Source organism: Lepus europaeus, chromosome 12 (assembly GCF_033115175.1).
Source record: "Lepus europaeus isolate LE1 chromosome 12, mLepTim1.pri, whole genome shotgun sequence".
In the NCBI taxonomy this organism is placed as follows: Eukaryota; Metazoa; Chordata; class Mammalia; order Lagomorpha; family Leporidae; genus Lepus; species Lepus europaeus.
This window is the reverse complement of record NC_084838.1, coordinates 5,097,388-5,117,395: the sequence shown is the minus strand read 5'-3', so window position 1 is coordinate 5,117,395 and position 20,008 is coordinate 5,097,388. Positions and strand designations below refer to the sequence as shown.

Sequence of the window (20,008 nt, the reverse complement as noted above, 5' to 3'; positions counted from 1 at the left end):
TGGGAGCAAGGGCTCTGCTTCGTGGCCATCACAAAGGGTGCTCTCAGAAGACCAGCGAGTGGCGTCTAGAAGGGGGCAGCAGTGCCCACCGCGGGGTCCTGCTTAGTGGAAACAGTTACGGGGAGAGGCTCACTGAGATGTCCCCAGTGGTCTCTGGTGCCAGGCAGAGGCGGGGTGACTCAGGGCGGGGGTCTGAGCCTGCGCCCAGTGGTCTCTGGTGCCAGGCAGAGACGGGGTGACTCAGGGCTGGGGGGGCTGAGCCTGCGCCCAGTGGTCTCTGGTGCCAGGCAGAGGCGGGGTGACTCAGGGCGGGGGGGCTGAGCCTGCGCTCCCGCCCACCCAGCTCAACAAGGCGTTCCAGGCCGAGGAGGCGCCTGGCGGCATCTACTGCATCAGCATGCAGTGGTTCCGGGAGTGGGAGGCCTTCGTCAAGGGCAAGGACAACGGTGAGTGCGGCCGAGGCTGGGCGGGGTCTGTGCTGTCCCTGCAGGGCAGGCTGGGCGGGGTCTGTGCTGTCCCTGCAGGGCAGGCTGGGCGGGGTCTGTGTTGTCCATGCAGGGCAGGCTGGGCGGGGTCTGTGCTGTCCCTGCAGGGGAGGCTGGGCGGGGTCTGTGCTGTCCCTGCAGGGGAGGCTGGGCGGGGTCTGTGCTGTCCCTGCAGGGCAGGCTGGGCGGGGTCTGTGCTGTCCATGCAGGGGAGGCTGGACGGGGTCTGTGCTGTCCCTGCAGGGGAGGCTGGGCGGGGTCTGTGCTGCCTCCTGGGACTAGGGAGCCGCCTTTGCTCTGCCCTCCCCCCTGCCCCCATCCCCTGTGGCCTCCCTCCTGTGCCCACTCCGCTGCCCAGGCGGTAGGTCTGAGCTGCTAGAACCACGGAGAGGGGGAGGGCAGGGCTTGGCCGCTCCGTCGTCTGACCCCTCGGAGCCAGAGACGGAAACATCCCCGGGAGCTCCTGGCAGCCCCGGAGGCCCCAGCAGGAGCAGCAGAGCCCAGCTCCGGCCTGGACGTGGTCGTCCTCGCCACGAGCGTGGCCTGGCGGGGTCGGCAGAGCCAGTGGGTCCCATGCTCGGGAAGGGGCGGGCCCCCACTGCCGCCTGGGCCCGCTGGTCGGAGTGGGCAGCTTTGCCGGCTCAGCCGGGTGTGCCGTGGTTGGGAGCCGACGGCCAGAGTCCCAAGCCCCGGCCCGGGTGTGGGTGCTGGCCTTGGCCTTCTCCAGCCGCGACCCAAGCCGGACACTCGCCCGCCCAAAGTCTCGGTCTCTGCACACAGCCCTCATCTCCCTTGGCTGCTGGGGGTTAAACGAGACTGAGGCGCCTGGGGAGGGGACTGGCTGGGGCACTGCCTGCAGGGGGAGGGCACTGCCCGCCCTGACCGGCTCCGCCCCCCATGCTGGAGTCCAAAGCCGTGGTGTGGTTCTAGCTGGCTCTGAGGGCGCCCTGGAGGGGCTCCCTTGCCTTGTGGGGGTGGGGCCTGGAGGCGCTGAGCCTGAGCTGTCTCTTCCAGAGCCCCCCGGGCCCATCGACAACAGCAGGATCGCCCAGACCAAAGGAGGCGGCCACGTGCAGCTGAAGCAGGGTACGCCCGTGGTCCCTGGTGCCCTGCCCTGTCCTACCCCACCCCACCCCGCCCACGGCCCCTGCTGCCTGGACCCATTCTACCCCACCCCGCCCACGACCCCCAGTGCCCGGCCCCGTCCTACCCCACCCCACCCCGCCCACGACCCCCCACTGCCCTGCCCTATCCTACCCCACCCCCACCATGCCTATGGCCCCCAGTGCCCGGCCCCGTGCTACCCCACTCCACCCCGCCCACAGCCCCAGTGCCCGGCCCCTCTTACCCCACCCCACCCTGCCCACGCCCCCCCCCGCCCTGCCCCTCCTACCCCACCCTGCCCACGGCCCCTGCTGCCTGGACCCATTCTACCCCACCCCGCCCACGACCCCCCGCTGCCCTGCCCTATCCTACCCCACCCCCACCATGCCTATGGCCCCCAGTGCCCGGCCCCGTGCTACCCCACCCCACCCCGCCCACGGCCCCCACTGCCCTGCCCCATCCCTCTACCCCGAAGCCCCGCTGCCCAGACCCGTCCTACCCCACCCCATCCCGCCCATGGCCCCCTGGTGCCGGCCCTGTCCTAACCCACCCACGCTCCGCCCACCCCCCCACCCCCCCCACCCCCCCCATGCCCAGCCTCGTCCTCCTACTCCTCCACCCTCCCACCCCCCCCAGCCCCGCCTGGGAGCAGGGCCCAAGCAGGTCCTCTGGGCCTCAGCTCTCTCCCCCACCTACCTCCTGCGCCCTCTGCTGGCCTGGCCTGTGTGCAGCAAGGGGCAGCAGCTGCAGACCGGTGCTTGGGCTTCTCTGGATGGGCCTGTGGCTTCCGTGTGACTGCACTGACCTTGAGCCCGTGCCTCCCGCCCTCCTGAGCCCCCGGCCCCCGCCCAGGCGTGCCTCTCCCGCCCTGCAGGGGCTGACTACGGGCAGATCTCCGAGGAGACCTGGACCTACCTCAACAGCCTGTACGGAGGCGGCCCCGAGGTCGCCATCCGGCAGAGCGCGGCGCAGCCCCAGGACCCGGACGGCCTCCACGGGGAGCAGAAGATCGAGGCCGAGACGCGGGCTGTGTGACGCGGCGGGCCGGTCTGTAGGTCACCCTGGCCGGGTCCTTCCCTCTCCCGACACCCTCTCGTGTCCCCAAACTCGCCTTCCACCGGGCTGCCTGGCAGGATCCGCGTGCGGCCCCGGCTGAGCGCCCGGTGTTCCCGCAGGCCGCGTCTGCCCCTCGTCCCCGGGAGGGCGCCGGAGGCCCAGCCGTGCGCAGGCAGCGAGGGGTTTGCTTCACCGTGCATAGCGCTACTGCCAGGAAATAGACTCCCTCCAGGCTTGTTTAAACGACCAGGACTCTGTGACGTTCATTTGACACCAGTCACTGTCAGCCTTGTGTCCCCAGACCTGCCTCTCGCTAGATCGGGCTCAGCCTTTGTCCCTCGCTCCTGACGCCGCCCCCGAGTCAGACCCCGGGGCCGGGACGGAGGCCTGCAGCCGTCTTCCGCTGTGCACTCGGCCCGGGGCCCCAGAGACTCGCGCAGGGAGCCGGGGAGCCAGGGAGCTGAGGGGCCGGGAGCCGGGGAGCCAAGGGGCCGGGAGCCGGGGAGCCCAGGGGCCGGGAGCCGCAGGCGGGCAGGGCTCCCTGTGCCCGTCCCTGCAGCCTCGCTTCACCCCTGCATCTCTCGGTGTCGCCAGGAAGACCCCAGAGGCCTGGGCTGCTCCCAGGATCTCTGTGCTGCAGACAGAGCTTGGACGTGAAGGGGGCGTGGGTTGGACCTCCCACGGTGGGGACGCCCTCCCCGGCCCTGCTGAGCCTGCCCTGCGACTTGCCTCACTCCTGGGGAGAGCCGGCCCGGCCCCCAGGGCACCGATGACAAGCAGAAATACCTCAACGTGTTGTCACCTGCTGCCCCTGCGCGCTCGGCTGAGCCTGTCCTGGGTGAGCCGGCGAGGACGGGCTGCCTCCGGGTCAGACTAAGCAAATGGGCAGTGGAGGAGGGGTCCTGAGACCAAGCCCCCCAGCCCGCCGTGGCCTTCTCCGTGGAAGCGTCCCCAGGGAGTTGGAGAAGCCCTGAGACCGCCCCGGGGGGGGGGGGGGGGGCGTCCTTCCCAGGGCCTGTTCCTTCCCCGGCCAGCAGGTGGCGTTGCTCGGAGAAGGGCCCTGCCAGGGTTTCCTGTGTTGGAGCGCTGGGAACCTGGGGTCGGCCCGCGGCCAGTCTGCCGAGGCTGTCACAATAAACACAGATGCGTTCCCACGGCCCGCACCGCTGTCTGCGCTTACTGCGCCGCGTCCGTCACAGGGGGAGGCCCGCACAGGCCCACGGAGCCGTGGTGATGAGCGGAGCCGTGGTGATGAGCGTGGCCCGTGCTGGGCGAGGGAGGGGCCCCAGCATGCTTTTAGAGATGGGAGCGGGGGTGGGGGGCGCTCCAGCAGCGCCTCTGGAGAGCAGGGTGCCGCCTGTGGTCCTGCGTCCAGGGGCCCACATCAGAGGCCCTGGGTTCGAGCCCTGGCTCCGGCTCCGGGGGGCAGCCAGGGAGGGCCCAGGTGATTGGGCCCCTGCTCCCCCAGGGGAGACTGGATTCAGTTTCTGGTTCTGGGCTTCGGCCCTGCCCAGCCCGGGCAGAGGGGGTGGACGGGTAGAGTGGCACGCTTCTCCAAGACAATTCACAAGATGCCTGTGCAGGATGTGGCTGCCCAGCGTGGCTTCCGGCGTCTGTTCTAAACCCAGCGCGGGCAATCGACCCTGGGGCGCGGTGCTGCCTGGCGCCGGGGCCTCGCGGGCTCTTCCCTTCTTCCCGGATGGGAGAGGGCTGGGCGCACCGTTGGCCTGAGAGAGGGCAGTAGAGGCCTGGGACAGGTGACGCCAGGAACTGCTGGCTGGGCGCTGCTTGGCCTCAGGCGGCCAGGGGCCAGCCCCTGCCCGGGGGCCGCGGGGCCTGTTTCTGCCGTCCCTTTGGTGGCCCTGAAATGTCGCCACCTGATGTCAGACAAGCCCGATGCAACTCCGGACACGCGCGCGTGCACGCACACACACACACACACACACGTGCGCGCTGCTGAGCCCGGTGGGCGGCGTTGACACGCGAATTCCCCGCCCAGGGCACCCGCGCTGTCGGTCACCATCCAGCCTCCTCCTGCAGTTTCAGCAGAGCAGGAGGGGGCGCGCCGCACCCCTGCCCCTGCCTGTCCATGCCCGGGCACCTGTCGGGGACGCTCGGGCTCCCCTCTCTGCACTGCCTCCCGCGTCCGCCAGGGGTCGCCACCGCCTCCGCGGAGCGGCCGCCGGGCTCGGGCGCGGCCGGGCTGCACTGACCCCCGCTCGGAGTCAGGGATTTGCTTCCGTTCCGAAGCCCGGGCGCCAAGTTTTCCCCAGTGCCCAGAGAGGAGCGGTCCCGACCCAGGGGCCGGTGTCCGCGACCGACCCAGGAGCTCCCCCGCCGGCCGGGAAAGGCTTCCTAAGAGCCTCGCCCCCTTGGGCCATCTGCCCAGCGCCGGGGGCCACAGCCCCGGCCGGGGAGCCTGGCCTTGGAGACGGGGACAAGTGCTGGTGCAGGGACGCCCCCGGCCCCCGTGGTGACCAGCACCTGGCTCCCGCAGGGCTGCCCCGCCCCTGCCTGGTGTAGCTGCTAGCATGTCACTCTTTGCTGAAGCGGCTCTGAGAACCCCTAGGGAACAGAGGTGTGGGCTCAAGCCCGCGCAGGGGGCCGAGACCCCGGCCAAGCCGCCACCACGGAACCTGAGCGGGTCACCAGGGAGGAGCCACCAGCTGAGCGGGCACCGCACGGTGGGACGCAGCGGGCCACGGCTCGCCCCTGCCACCCACGGGGAGACCTGAACCGAGTCCCCAGCTCAGGCTGCCGTAGGCATTGGGGAACGAATGAGCCTCTGGGTGGGAGATTCATCCTGTCTGGTATTCTCTCTCCCCTCCTCCTCTGCCTTTCAAATAAAACTGAAAATCAGCGTTAGAAAGAAATTCCTGCTCCAAGGAGCCTTTGGAACCCCGGGGCTGAACCTGAGTGGATCTCACATCACAGGAGGGGGTGGCATCTGGAGCCAGGGGGTCTCCAGCCCCCGCCCCAAGCAGATGACGTCATTGGGCCTTGTGTTTACCCAGCCCATCAGCAATGGTGCAGACCAGAGCCAGCCCCCAGCCCAGGGTCATCTCCGTGCAACACAGCAGTCCCGGGGTCCTAGGACAGACGTCACCTTTTATTGAACACGTGGATTAACACACGGTCAGCAGTGGCCCCCTGGGAAGCACTGTACTCCGACAGTGGGCCAGGCTGGGGCCGCCCCCGACACACACAGGCGTCCGAAGGTGCTCGACACAGGTTAACATGGAATTCTGGGTCTTTTTTTTAGACAAAGTTTTCAGATGACCTAAGCACGGGAGGCAAGCCAAACCGAACTTTCTGGAAAAAGACTTAGTAGGAACATAACCTCACTGTTGTGTAAACTTTATCGTCCCAGATGTTCCCCAAGGCATCGGGGGCTTTGTGCCACGCGAGTCCCGGCAGCCACGGGCGCCTGTGCAGGAGGAGCCCAGCTGAGAACACTGGAGAATCCCATCACAGCTTCCCACGCCTTGAAAAAAAAAGGTTTTTTTTCCCATCCTGCAAAGGAGAAACCGGGCACAAGTTCCTCCCCTTCGCCTTGTGTTCAGCTCAGTTCCAAGGCAGTTTCCTTTCAAGGTCGTCATTCTCACAGCGCTGCTGGCGGCGGGCGGACAGGCGGCGGGCGGACAGGCGGCGGGCGGCAGATACACGGAGGGCGGTGGTCACGGGGAGCCCCACGCGCCTGGGATGCGTGAGCCGCTCCACGGCACAGATTTCACAGTAGGATCCACGGAGTGAGCGCTCCATCTCCACCGTCAGAGCACATTTCCTACGCCCAGCCCGGGGGCTCGGCCCCTCCCCCCCCAGCCGCGAGCCAGCGCCAGAGACCCGCTCGCTTTTTTGGAGGGTGGGGGAAGGGTCCAGATGACCTGAAGCGAATGAACCAAAGGCGGCCTGGGGGCCAGGAGAGGGCACAGGCTATGCTGCACCAGGTCTGACTGACGGCAGGACGAGCGGCAGGATGAGCGGCGGCGGCCAAGGGCTGTGTCGGTCCCGACCCTCGACCAAGATGAGGTGCACGCCATGCAGTGCCGAAGCTTCCAGGACCCACTCAGCATCCCTGGCGTGGGGGGGGGGGGCGGAGCCCTTCGTGGCGCTGCCGGCAGCAGCGTGGTCGCCGTGCACCTGCTGCTCCACAGGGACAGAGGCCGGCCATGCCGTCACCCTGACCTGCTGGTGTGGGTTCGTCCTCTCCAGTGACTGCAGCGAGGCCGCACGGCAGGGCCCCGGGAGAAGCCCTCAGGTCTCTCCGCGGTTTTCAGCGCCTGTAGGCTCACTGCTTAAACCCAAAGCCACTTCCTCCTCACCGTCTTCCCCTTGCATGGAGTCCCCGGCGCTGTGGGACTGCTGTGCCCACAGCTCCACAGTCTTAGACTCAGGGTGCTGGAGGCAGCGCGTGGTCGCCAAGGTTACCAAGGACAAACAGAAGAATGAGGATTCTGGCCCCACCCTCGGGCTTCCAGTGCGGGGTGTTCCTTCTCTCTGGCCAGTTCTGCCCCCAGCAGGGCCAGGGACCCCGCCAAAGATCCACAGGGGGAGGAAAGCGGCCCCCTCTAATTCTACAGGGCCCGGGGTGGGGTGGGGGTGGAATGCAGGAGTGGTGGCTACGGGGTCACACGGAGGTGCCCATGCCGAAGCCCCAGGACGCTGGTACTGGGACTCGCTGGAAGAGGAACCTCACTTTGCAACGGGGAGACCATGCCTGGTGGGGGCGAGCAGGCCGGATGCTCCTGGGAGAGGCAGACCCAGGCCAGGAAGCAGGTCGCCCGGGAGCTGGAACTCGATGTTCAGTGCGGCCGCTCCCAGGCCTCTGAACCAGGGCTGCACGCCCAGCGCCCACGCAGGTGCTCCCGGGCCGGAACAGGGCCAGAGGGCCAGCACCAAGCACCCAGTGCGAGCCCAGACCCAGAGAGCGGGATACTCACCAGGCATGGGGGAGGGTAAGTTTGCTAACGTAAACAGCGGCCTGGGCTACTCCGCCCCGTGTGCGTCCAGCCCCCCTAGTCCCCAGGAGACCAGCGGCAGGGTTCCCACAAAAGGCACAGTGTGAAATGCGGGGGGGGGGGGGGGACGGGCCACGGTGAGCCCCGGGTGGACTGGGGGCCCCAGAGGGACACAGCTGAGGCCCTGAGGGGCAGCGCTGTGGAGAGAGGAGGAGGGGGTGGCAGGCGGCTGTGGGTGGAGACTGGCGCGGCTGGGGCGGGCGCTGGGGCCTGGGGGGACGGAAAGACCCCGCCGTCCCTCCGAGAAGGCTCACCCGAGGCTGTGACTCGCGGGCACCACGTTTAGGGATCTACAACACAGAAAGAAAGAGAAAGAAAAACCCCGGGTTAGAGGAGAGGTGCAGGTGGGAGGCGGGAGGGGCGGGCCGCGGGATAGGCAACTTTCACCATAGTATCTCCGTATCTCCGGCTCCAGCTGCGGGGCTGGGAGGAAGCCACAGAGCTGGCGTGGGAGGCCAGCCCCGCCCTGCAGAGCCCGCGCCCTCGGCCCCTTTAGTTTCCAGGGTGGGCACTCTGCAGCCGGCACCAGTGAAAGTTCTCCATCGCGCAGGGCAGACTCTTGGAGGCCAAGGGCACAGAGCAGGAAGGAGGCAGTGGGGGACGGGTGGGGGGAGGCAGGGGCCTGCCGGCCATGGGGGTTAAGCTCCCTGGGAAGGGAAGAAGCACTTGAAATACACGACACTGGGGAAAACAGAACGTTTATTGTTAGGGATGCGCGAGGGCACACGTACAGGACGCAAGACGCAAGACGGGGCCTTGTCTTGGAGAAGGGGAGGATCAGCCGAGCCAGAGAACTTACTCAGAACAGCGCCAGCCGTGCGCTCCGGCGTGGAGCCGTGGCAGGGGACCCGCCAGCGCGGAGACCAGGGGGCCAGCAGCCGGCAGTCACCCAGGAGACAAACGGAAGAGTGAGCCGTCCGCGCGACCCACGCCAGGGATCCCCTTCAGTCGGGTGGGGGTGGGTGGGGGGTGCAGCTGAACCAAAGGCCATTTAAGAAACACAAACCACACCACGCCATGCCAGGCCATGTCCGGCCGACCAGCGGGAAGTGACTCTAAGTATTTAGGCAATCTAACTAAGCACACTGTAGACACACACACAATGGGCACACACCACACGCATGTACACACACATGCACAGAGAGCAGCAGCCCCTCCCGGGCAGGGGGCGGGGCTCGGGCCGGGCCCCCACCCTGTCCCCTTGGCCACCTGCCAGCGCACCTCTCAATCGACACAGCAGTTTCTGTAAACAGCCGCGGTTTTGTTTCTTTTATTTTAACAGAGAACTGTTGGAGGAAAAAAGAGTGCTTCCGGTGGAGACGGAAGTTCCGTGGGGCCGTTTCCATGGTTGCGTGTGGTTCGGGCACCCACTGGAGCTACCAGATACCTGTCCTGTGTGGTCCTGCTGCGCCGCCGCGGCTATCGCGGGTCCCAAGGCTGCGACCCAGTGACCAACACCGCGACAAAGCCCCCAGCCCCAGCCCTGCACCTCAGCTCTCCAGAAACAAAATGTGCACAGCGCTCATGAGACAAAAACCACGCAAACCTGGGTCCCACAGAAACCGCGCCTCCCAGAGCCGGCCTGGCGGGAGGCTGTGCCCGGCCCACTGCGGGCCTTTTCACTCGTTTGCTTGCACCTAGAGCTGGTCCCCTTCCCCGCGTCCCCCCCCGGGGGGTGGCCGCTGCCCTCCTTAGGGAGGGGACCTGGATGAAGCTCCCCAAGGGGCTGGGTCAGCAGGAGTGGCTCTGGCTGCACTGCGGTGGCACAGGTGCAACTGAGAATCAAAAAGTGACCACGCCCTTCAAAAATCCGGCTGTGCCCCTGTGACCTGGGGGAGAGCACACAGGAACCTACGGTGCGTGCGGCGTCCCGAGAGCTGTCATTATTTCCAAATAAAAAGTGTTTAAAAAGAAGAGGAGAAGCCGCCGGCAGTGGCGGGAGGTGACTCCGTCCCGCGCCTGCGGCTCTTGTGGAATCCTCCCAGACTCAGACCCCAGACGGCTGCATGTGCAGCTGTCGCTTTGATAGGACTTCGGGGGCCGGCGCTGTGGTGCAGTGGGTGGAGCTGCCACCTGCAGTGCCCACATCCCCATGGGTGCCGGTTCGAATCCCGGCTGTTCCACTTCCAATCCAGCTCCCTGCTATGGCCTGGAAAAGCAGAAGACGGACCAAGTCCTTGCCCCTGCACCTGTGTGGGAGACCCGGAAGAAGCTCCTGGCTCCTGGCATTGGATCGGCGTAGCTCCGGCCGTTGTGGCCATCTGGGGAGTGAACAAGCAGATGGAAGACCTCTTTCTCTCTCTCTCCCCGCGCCCCCCCCCCCCCCGTAATTCTTTCAAATAAATAAATCTTAAAAAAAAAAAAAAGAAAAAAAAAGGACTTTGAACTTGGGGGCAGAGCCCGCAGGCGGAGGCCGGGAGCCTGTTTCCTACTTGCAGGCAGAGAGGACGTGAGCTAACAGCTTCCAGAGCTAGATGAAAACTGACGCTTCGCGCAAGCCTTCTCCTGGGCCCTGCGGCTGCTTCTGCGACCTGAGGCGTGGCAGCCTGGGCAGCTCCACCGCCTGCCCTCCTCCCTCCCGCCCACACCGGTGCCAGACCCCTCGGGAGCCGGTGAGACTCTGTCAACTTTGTTCTGGCTCCGGTTCATCGTACGAAGGAGCCAGAAATTCTGACACTTCCCAGGAGATGCAAGTGCCGAGTCTGAAATGGGCTAATCATTAAAAAAGAAGAAACACAGGAAAACATCTGCAAGTGGATCTGGGGTCTCCGCCTCCTGGAGTTCTATCCGCCTGCGTGGGCGCTGCACCTGCGCGGGGCCGCCAGCAGGGGTCTGGCTGCGATGGGCGGAGCCAGGGCACCCAGAACGGCTGTGTCGAATCCCTCCCCCCACTCGTTACTGGCACAAAGCTGGCCAGCTTGCAGTGGGTTGCTTGGGATGAGACAGGTGTCCAGCGCCCCTGGACGCTCTCAGCCGCGGGGCTGGCCCCGTCCAAGAAAGAGGCACACTTCCGGTACCAGCATTCGAACCCAAGGAGGGGCAGATGGCTTTTTTTTTAGCTTTATGACTTCCTCCCGAGTGAACGATTGTAGCACTTAGCCGGCTAGCATGGTCCAGTTTATTAAGCTACAAGACGTGACATCCTAGAGCCCCAGACAGTATGGCGGACGCGAGCCACGGAGCACCCCGGGGGGCCGCGCGTGGACGCTGCCACTCAAACACTGACCGGGGCTGGGACGCAGCGGTCTGTGCCGCCCACACAGGAAGAAGAGCTTAGCAGATTTCACGGCAGAGCTGAGTCGGCGGCGGGCGCCTTCCACGCGCGATCTCACAGCGAGGGAGGCGACTACAGCGACACGAGAAGCAAGGGCAGGCGGGCGACACCTGCCGTCCACTGGGAGGCGCTCTCCTTCCGGCCTCGCCCAGAACTGCCCCGAGCAGTCACAGCGTGGGACAGACAGCGCCAACGGCTTTAAGAAGTGTGTGTGTGTAAGCGGTATTAAATATAAGTCTTAGCACCTTTGGCATTTTTGTCCAAATAGACTTGGACGTAGGAAGTGGGGACGTAGCCCTCCTCGTCCTCGCTCCTCCGGATGCGGGTCCAGCCGTCGCCTTTGTCCTCCTCAATGACGTACAGCGTCTCTCCTTCGGCCACAGAGATGGTCCCTTCGTTCTGGCCTGGGAAGGCAGGGTGGGGACAGTGTCTACTCAGGTGCCATGCGGCAGGTGCAGCAGGAGGTGCGGGCCGCCATGTGCCGCCCTGGCCCTGGCCTGGGGCCTGCCTCCTGCCGCAGATGCCGCCAGGGCCTGTCCTCCAGGTCCCCAGGGGGCTCCCTCTCCTCCCCCCCAGGGCAGTCTTGGTAGGGGGGGGTCTCTATCCTTGCACCTCCCTGGATTTCCAGCCGGGGCCATCGACTGTGCTGGCTGCAGCCACGCCCCCTTTGAACGCCGCCCTCCCGTCTCGCTCCCCGTCTCTGTCTCGCTCCCCATCTCCGTTGTTTCTCTGTGGCTAAGGCTGCTCCCTGCCGTTGCCTGGGCCCTGAGTGCAACACAGGGTGCACCCGGCCCCTCCTCCTTCCCAGGGACGCACTCGCGGGACCTCCTGCAGCCCCCTCCTCTCTGCTCCTGGCTTCCCGGCAGCCTGAATCCGAGCGGTTTCTCTGTGGTCATCCCTTAGTGGGGTCTCCCAGAGCCACGCGCCAAGGTCATGGGTAAAGACCGGCACTCGGTGGGGAGACCAGCGTGGAGGTGCAGTGGGTTAAGCCACAGCATCCCATGGGAGCCGGTTTGGGTTCCGGCCGCTCCACTTCTGAGCCAGCTCCCGGCTAATGTGCCTGGGAAGGCGGCGCGCGCTCAGCCCCTATACCCCCACATCTGGCCAGGGCCCAGCCTGGCTGCACGGGCCGTTCTCTGGACCCTGGAGGGACACACCGTCCTCCCACCCCCCACCCTTGTCTGGGAGACCCCGCCAGCTGCCCTTCGCTGTGCGTGGCTGGGGCAGGGGGCTCGCTCCAACCTCTGCACCTCCCTGGCTCCCGTTCAGGACCTCTGCAAGACAGCCGCTCTGTGCGCGGCCACCGAGCAGGGAGCACGCGTCCCCCACACCGCCCACCGCAGCCGCACCGGGCCAAGGGGCGGAACCCAGAGCCAGCAACTGCACAACGACACAACTCCTAGGCAGCCTGGGCAGGGCGGGGCCCAGGCGTCACCTTCGAACGTGTAGAGCGCCTTGCAGGTGCCGATGGCGGGCAATGGCTCCTCGTCGTCAAACTCGTCGTCGAAGTCGGGGGCCAGCACCTTCACCTCGCTCTCCTGGCTCTGCTCCTCCGTGTAGCTGCCATCCGGGCTGCTCAAGAAAGCAAGGCACACAGCCACTATAGCGCCCGCCGCCCGGGGCCGCCCGCCCGCCGCCGCTGCGCCGCCCAGATACTGTACCTCTCGCGGTCCTGCGCGCAGTTGTTGACGGCCGGGGCCGTCTGGCTGTCGTACAGCCCGCTCTGCCTGCGGGCCGGGAGCCGCCCTTCCACCTCCGCCAGCCAGGCCTGCAAGGGAAAGACGCCGACGCGCACTCGGTCCCAGGGTCACCTGCAGGCTGCACCCAGGGCGCAGGCCCTGACTTTCCAGACAGCCCCTCCCCCCCGCCTCCAACCCAGAGGCAGAGGCCCGCGGTGGGAGGGGCAGTGGGCGCTGGGCGGCAGTGACTCCGGAGGTCACTCCCTGTTCTTTCTCTTCCGGGGGTCCTGGGACCCTGAGGTCCCTAAGGGAATCTGGGGAACTTCGGCCCCAAGCACGGAGGAGGTTTGAAAGCCACATGGCCCACGTTTTAGGAGTTGTTACCTCTTTTTTTTTTTTTTTTTTTTGAGATATATTGATTTCAGTGAAAGTCAGAGAGAGAAGACGGGAGCGAGGGAGGGAGCTTTCATCTGCTGGTTCTCTCCCCAAATGGCTTCAACGGCCAGGACTGGGCCAGGCCAAAGTCAGGAGCCCAGAGCTTCGTCCAGGTCTCCCCCGCAGGTGCAGGGCCCAAGCACCTGGGCCATCTTCCACTGCTTTCCCAGGCCATAGCAGAGAGCTGACCTGGAAGAGGAGCGGCTGGGACTCGAACCAGCGCTCTTATGGGATGCGGCATTGCAGGCAGTGGTTTAACCCACTCCAAAATGCTGGCTCCTTCATTGATTTTTAAATTGCTTTTGGATCCACCAAGACAGTGGGTCGCTCTGGACTGCCAGCTTCACTGACAGGAGACAAAGCAGAGTGAACTCGGGTGAAACGCTTTGAAACGAACCGCGTGTGGGCTTTGGGCCCGGCAGTTAGGCCCACAGGGGGGCCTGGGCCCCAGCCCTGGATCTGCTCCCCATCCCGGCTCCCTGGAGTGTGCACGGGGCGGGGGGGGGGGGCAGCAGGTGACGGCCCAAGTCCTTGGGCTCCCCCACCCTCCGTGGGTGCTCCCTGCTCCTGGCTTCAGCAAGGCTTAGCCCTGGCTGCGGCAGCATCTGGGGAGCGACGCGGCAGATGGGAGAACTCGCTCACGCACACGCACACGCACACGCACGCACACACACGGGGTGTAAACACAACGTGAGCGCTGTCAGTTTTCAGAGCCGATTAAACCAGTACAGGCAGAGGAGCAGGGCCCTGGGTGACGGGCGCTCGGGGACCCGACCTCCCCACCCATCTCCGCCAGCCTCAGGCGCCCGCTCCCGTCTGCCGCGCTGCCTCCAACAGCGGCTGTCTCATACCTCGAACTTCTGCGCCTCCAGCCGCAGCTTTTCGATGTTGTGGCTGACTTCCGCCAGTTTGTGGTCCAGACTGGCCGGGTCCCCCATCTGAGGGTTCCTCAGGTACACGTCCTTCATCTTTGTTATGGCGTCTCTGGAAAACAGAGCAAGCAGGACGTGGTGTCAGCGGCGCTCCCCGAGGTGGCGCCCAGCCTCCGCGCAAGGAACCCTGCACCCAACGTGGCTGCGTGGCTGCATGGTGCTGCAACCCACGGCTGATGGCTGATCTTTAACTTGCCCAAGCTTCTCTCAACGACCTCAGCGAATGAGAACCAAATTAACCCTGCGCTTCCCAACCAAAGCTGCAGCAGGCTCACTTCATGAAGGGCCACGGCACTGCTCTTACAGTGTCATGCATACCACCTTAACTGTGGGCGCCTGAATCTACTGCAGACCACCTTAACTGGTAGGGAAATGGAATCCTCTGGGGTCCCAGCGGTGGCATGGTAGGTGAAGCCACCACCTGCAACACCGGTTCCTACCCCAGCTGCTCCACTTCCGGTCCAGCTCCCTGCCAGTGGCCTGGGAAAAGCAGAGGAGGACGGCCCAAGTGCTGGGGTCCCTGCACCCACGTGGGAGACCTGGATAGAGCTCCTGGCTTGGGCCTGGCCCAGCCATGGCCGCTGGGGCCATCTGGGGGGTGAGCCAGTGGACTGAAGATCTCTGTCTCGCCCTCTCTCTAGTCTTTCAAATAAATAAATGAGAGAGAGAGAGAGAGAGAGAGAGCGAGCGCGCCAGCAAGCAGGCATCCCCGCTGGTGCCCATGGGGAGCGGGCACCTAGAGGCTGGAGGCCGCCTAGGGGGTGACTCACGTCCTCCCGAGGTCCTGCTGGCAAGCTGGACCCCAGCGCCCCAGCAGCGCTGCCCCGGGGAAGGCCGTGGGCCTTGTAGGACCCTGGGGTGCCCCGACTTTAACCCGGCCTCCAGGTGCGGTCAGCAGGCTGACCCAGAGGACCCTGCGGGTTAAGGAGCTCCAGATAAACAAGGTGTGACCCTGTCGCCACGCAGCACCGCCGAACAAGCTGTGTCCTGACCTGGGACACGGAAGTGAACGGGAGAGACGCCCATGGGTCCTGGGCGCCGCTCCGCCTGCCTGCGTGCCTGCCTGCCTGCCTGTGTGCGCCCGGGCCCGCGGCCCGCCCCTCCACGCGTGTCCCAGCCCCTTCCCTGCTCGCGAGCCTCCCCCACTCCCTCAGCACCGCACTGGCCGGCACCACCAGCGGGGCCCTGGCGGGGGCTCAGGGCTAACCTGGGTCCCGGTGTCAGGAGGGGCCCTGTCACACGGCAGACGCTCAGGGTCAGTATTTATGACGTGAACGAGCGTCCCCACAACAGCTCCAGCGTCTCCCTCTGCTGTCTTCCACACAGGACCCCGGCCCGGCCTCCTGGTCCACCCCTCCAGCTACTTCCTGGGTGTGAGCCCGGCTCTGCTCTCATCCAGCTCCCGCTAAGGCACAGCCTGGGAGGCGATGGCTCCAGTACCTGGGTCCCTGCCACCCACAGCGGAGACCCGGATGGAGCTCCCGGCTCCCAGGTCCCGGCTGTTGCAGGCATCTGGGGAGTGAACTAATGGATGGGGGGTCTTTTGGTCTTCAAAATAAATGATACATTTTTAACCACAGAAGTTGGTCCACTTCGTTGCTGTTTGTGAGGACCCAGCGTTGGGACCCGCGGGGCCTCCCTGCTGAGCCGCTTATTTTAATATTAACTGGGCGACCTCCTGCGTTCCATCCGTTGCCCTTTTTTCTCCAACTTCCTGAGGTGGCTTCACACCTTGCTGGCCTCTCGTTTTCTTAAGATGTACTTTATTCATTTATTTAAAGGCGGAGTGTCAGAGAGAGATCACAGGTCCACTCTGCATATGGCTGGGACAGACCCCAGCCAGGAGCCTGGGACGCCATCCAGGTCTCCCTCACGGGTGGCGGGGGCCCGAGCACCTGGTGCTCACTGGCAGGACGCCGGCTGGGAGCAGAGCGGCCGGGACGTGAAGTGGCGCTCCGGATGCCAGCACTGGTGCCCGCGACGCCAGCCCCGACTCACGCTCCGAGCACAAAGCTTACGGCGCGCGAGCTCTCTCGGGCGTTTCCTCCAGTGTAGCGAGAAGCACAAAGCAAAATTCCTCCCTCGTGAACTATTTCAAACACAAAATTAAAGACCAGGCAACCGCGTGGGTGCCTGCCCTTCCTCGCTGGATGTTTACAAGTGACCTGTGTTTCAGGAGTGGCTCTACGGCGGCCACTGCCAGCAGCAACGGCGCCGCCTCCCCGATTCCGCCTTCTACGGAATCAAACTTCGCCACCGCAGAGCTGAACCGTGCGCGGGGCCAACGCCGAGCCTCTTCAAAGGGCACACGACCTCGCCATCTCAAGTGTGAAATTCAGATTTTGAGATGTATGCATATTTCCTCATAATATACTTTTTTCAGGAAGATTTGAGAGACCCCTCTTTTTCTTTTTTTTTTTTTGCAAGAGGGAATCCCACGGGCTGTCACGAAGCCATGCAGTATTCAATGACAAAACACACAGCTAAGATGATCGCTTTTAAACCTGCTGTAGGATAGCCCGCCTTCCCGACTGAACTTGTTTTGTTTTGTATTTTTTTTTTTTTAATTAGTTGGAAAGGTAGAATGATGGAGGGAGAGGGAGAGGTCGTCCATCTGTAAGTTCACTCCCCAAAAGCCCTGAACAGCCAGGCCCAGGCCAGGTGGAAGCCGGAGCCTGGAACTCCACCCGAGTCTCCCACGTTGGGGGCAGGGGCGCTCGGGCTTGGGCCGTCATCACCTGCTGCCTCCCGGAGGCATTGGGAGGGGGAGCTGGATCGCGACAGGAGGGGCGGGGACTTGAACCGGGGCTCACAGGGACATGGGAGCCCCGCACTTGGGTTTCTCCGTGAGCGGTGGCCCACTCTACCTCTGATCCACCTCCTTCTGAATGTCCTTGTTGAGCTCGTCCACTTTCTGTTGCAGCTTCTTCCGCCTCTGCTCGGGCGGGAGGTTGCTGAAGTCCTCCGGCGTGGCGCCCTGGGGACGCAAACAGACGTGAGGAGCCAGGGAGCCCCACGCGCCCCGCGACAGGGACACGGGGGCTGCAGGGGGCTTCCCGAACCCAGTGAAGCGCCCTCCCGCCACACCCAGCCGGGGTGCAGAAATCAAGGCATGCAGACGGCAGGGGTCCCACAGACCAGCCCCACAGCCCCCTGGAAAGGCAGGAAGACAGGCTCTCCACTTCCGGGCAGAACCGGGGAGCATTTCCAGGGGGACCCCGCTTGTCCCCCGCACCAGTGTCCGGAGCAGTGCTCGCCTCGCCTTCTACCGACCGGAGACGACCCTGGCAGCCGCCTGTCCTTCCCTTCCTGTCTGCGCAAGGCAGGCTCGGGCTTCCATCCCCGGGACCGACTTTGTCAGGGAAAAAGTTTTTAACAACACGCTCTTCCCTCTCCCCCTCCACTTCCTGGCCCCTGCTGCTGTGTCCCAGGGCAGGGCTGGGAGCCGGAGAGAAGGCCCCCCGGGGCTGGCTTCCACCCGGCACCAGCCATCCAGGCGACCCGACTCCTTCCTCCGGAAACAGTCGCTCTCTGCTCCGAGTACGCGCCTTGGTAAAGCAGACCTGGGCAGCCCTGGGCAGACGCGCCGTGGAAGGAGGCGCCAGGGGCCTTCACGTAGGCGAGGCTGTTTCCATGCGGACAGAAATCTGCTCCTCTAGCCAGGGGCAGGGCGAAGCAGCGGCTGCTAGCGGACTCCAAGCAGCGCACTCGGGGCTCGTGATGGGCGACTCCGCAGATGGTTACCCGGAGGCCTGGCCCGGCCCTCTGGGCCCACGCTGTGGGCGCCGGCAGCACGGCTCCTGAGGCCAAGCCCGGCAAGCAGCATTCAACTCCAGAACCACGAGGACGCAAAGCTCGCGTTCAGTCCAAGGCCAACGCGACCTGTGCTTGCAGGCCGCGGCGCCTACGGCATGGGAAGCCCCGGGAGTCAATCCCTCGCTTGTCGGCTCGTCCCACTGCCGCGTGCGCGGATTCCGCTCGGGGGTGATAGGCACGGTTTCTACAATGCTGGGTTTTTGCTTCTGCTTTCTAAAAGTTGAAATATGACAAAACTCACGTCAGACACGCTGCTTCGGGAGCCAGGGGGTGAGGTAAGCGGTCAGCGTGAACTCTGGGCAGGCCTGTTGGGCCTCACCGTGCTGCTGAGAGCCGGACAGAACTTTCTAGAAGGAGGGAAGTGTGCCCAGCGGCAGGCCCCCGCCTGGCAGCTACGGGTGGCGACTGAGAACATGATGTGGGGAGTGACTTTTCACAGTCCACTTCATGTTAATGAGTCAAACGTGCATGGACGGCACGTGCCGGGGGGCCGCCTCCGACGTGGACGGCGTCAGCAAGAGCAAGGCCCGGACGCAGAGCACGCTGGGCCCACAGCCTGGGACAGTGTGGACAGAACTCAGACTTCTCTCCCGTCGACCAGGAGTTGGCCTGAGTGACCGCCTGCGTCCCTTGTGGAAGACGTCCCGACTGTCGCGTCGCCGCTGGACACCTGGGCAGGCACCTTCAAAGGCCGCTGCGGCCGGCTGGAGCCCGCGTTCTTTCAAACAGCACTCGGCCATGCACCCTGCCATGACGGACTTTCCCGTCAGGCGGTGAGTCAGGCCCCGCCCGGGCGGCTGGCGTGGCTGCACCTGGCGTGCCGCCGTGGGAGCGTGGATCCCACACACACACACACACACACACGCACGCACAAGTTCCAGAGGCCTTGCTTCACTCGTGGGCAAACGCTGGCTCCTCGCAGGCCCCTGGGTTTCCTTTCCCCCTCTTCTGGGGTCTCTGTGTGCAACACGTGGATTCACAGGGATGCCAAAAAGTAACACCTCGGCAACAAGCCGGTCAGGAGCCGCTGGCGCTCAGCAAAAGAGCAAATAAACGCCCTGGTCCCAGCAAGACTCCGGTCAGTCGATCTCATCCCCCAGCCCCCCTGCAGGTGGCTTCACGTCCTTGAGAACACCCGATCGCTCTGCCTGGAGCGGCTGTGAGGACGCTGAGGGCTCCTCTCGCAGCCCAAGGGCTGGTTCATGTCCTACAGGATTCTTCTTTTAAGGGTTGAGTTAGATGACAAATAGGTTGAAAAAAATACGCATCTCTCTGTATACAGACACACACTCATGAAGGTATTTCAAAACGTTGTGGCCAAAAATGGAATTCAAAGCTAAGTCTGTTTTGCTCCAAGAGAAAACTTGCAAATCCATGCACGGTTTTTCCCCGAGAGGCGACGACCATGAGCCTTCTGAAGTTCCCTCTGGAAACTGCACGCATCGGCACGAGAGCCCGTCCTGGGCTGCCTTCGGCGGTGCCCTCGGCGGTGCCCCCGGCGCCCACTTTTTCCTGGCTAAAGGGTGGCCCTCAGCTGCGGCCCAGGGGGAGACCACGTAACCAGTACGGTTATGGGTTATGTCGGTTAAGAGTTTCTTTTAATCAACATAATGATTAGTTTGGCTGTTCACCAGGGCTACGCGTTAAACAGAGACGACACAGGACGCTAAGTAAGGAATTCTGAAAAGGCTTAGGGGGTCTTCTCACCGCCCACACATCCTCTCGTGGGCCTCGAGCCAGCTCTGCCAAGGCCCCAGCGTGTATATGCGGCCCCCACGGGCAGCCGAGCTCGCCCCGCCTGCCTCCTGCAGGTGCCTCCCCCACTTACAGCAACTCCAGGGGCTCCCAGAGGGGGGCATCTTTCATCTCTTGAACTGACTTTTATTCCACACAATCCATAAATAGCCCCGTATTTAAAATGCACATTCAAGTTCCCACGGATGGACCCCAACACCTGTCACCCTCCCAAGGCCCCCGATCACGGGTTAGGCGTTAATTTTCTTAGCCACTGGAACAGATTACGGTCACCTCCAGGATGTCTGTACCCCAAAGGCCCCGTAAAGAAACCCCCACAAAGCACAGGCGAGGAGAAACACACACCGACAGTTAATGTGGACACGGGCACAGCGTGGCAGCCACAACACACACACCACGAAACCAGGGCGGACCCAGCACATGCAGGGGGGTTGTGCTTACCAGCTTGAGAGAA

General features: G+C 64.6%; 2 protein-coding genes across 9 annotated transcripts in view; one reads left to right on the top strand and one right to left on the bottom strand.

The window, feature by feature from the left end:
• The window catches only part of USP20 (ubiquitin specific peptidase 20), a 34,327-nt gene extending 30,525 nt beyond the window's left edge, over window positions 1-3,802 (top strand). For 2 of the 3 annotated variants that reach the window (XM_062207382.1, XM_062207384.1), the window contains exons 23-25: window positions 344-446; window positions 1,500-1,571; window positions 2,464-3,802. In XM_062207382.1, the coding sequence (XP_062063366.1) occupies window positions 344-446; window positions 1,500-1,571; window positions 2,464-2,624 (336 nt within the window). In that variant the 3' untranslated portion in view covers window positions 2,625-3,802. The remainder of the gene's footprint in view (window positions 1-343; window positions 447-1,499; window positions 1,572-2,463) is intronic. The other variant, XM_062207383.1, reaches the window with a different exon arrangement.
• A 1,911-nt stretch (window positions 3,803-5,713) lies between these two features.
• Window positions 5,714-20,008, bottom strand: part of FNBP1 (formin binding protein 1) — a 122,901-nt gene continuing 108,606 nt past the window's right edge. For 3 of the 6 annotated variants that reach the window (XM_062207376.1, XM_062207379.1, XM_062207381.1), the window contains 5 exons: window positions 16,851-16,960; window positions 13,903-14,035; window positions 12,599-12,705; window positions 12,373-12,509; window positions 10,031-11,341 (listed from right to left, as the gene is read on the bottom strand). In XM_062207376.1, coding sequence (XP_062063360.1) covers window positions 11,163-11,341; window positions 12,373-12,509; window positions 12,599-12,705; window positions 13,903-14,035; window positions 16,851-16,960 — 666 coding nt within the window. In that variant the 3' untranslated portion in view covers window positions 10,031-11,162. Of the gene's footprint in view, window positions 7,954-10,029; window positions 11,342-12,372; window positions 12,513-12,598; window positions 12,706-13,902; window positions 14,036-16,850; window positions 16,961-20,008 lie in introns of those variants that run through there. The other 3 variants (XM_062207377.1, XM_062207380.1, XM_062207378.1) reach the window with 3 other exon arrangements.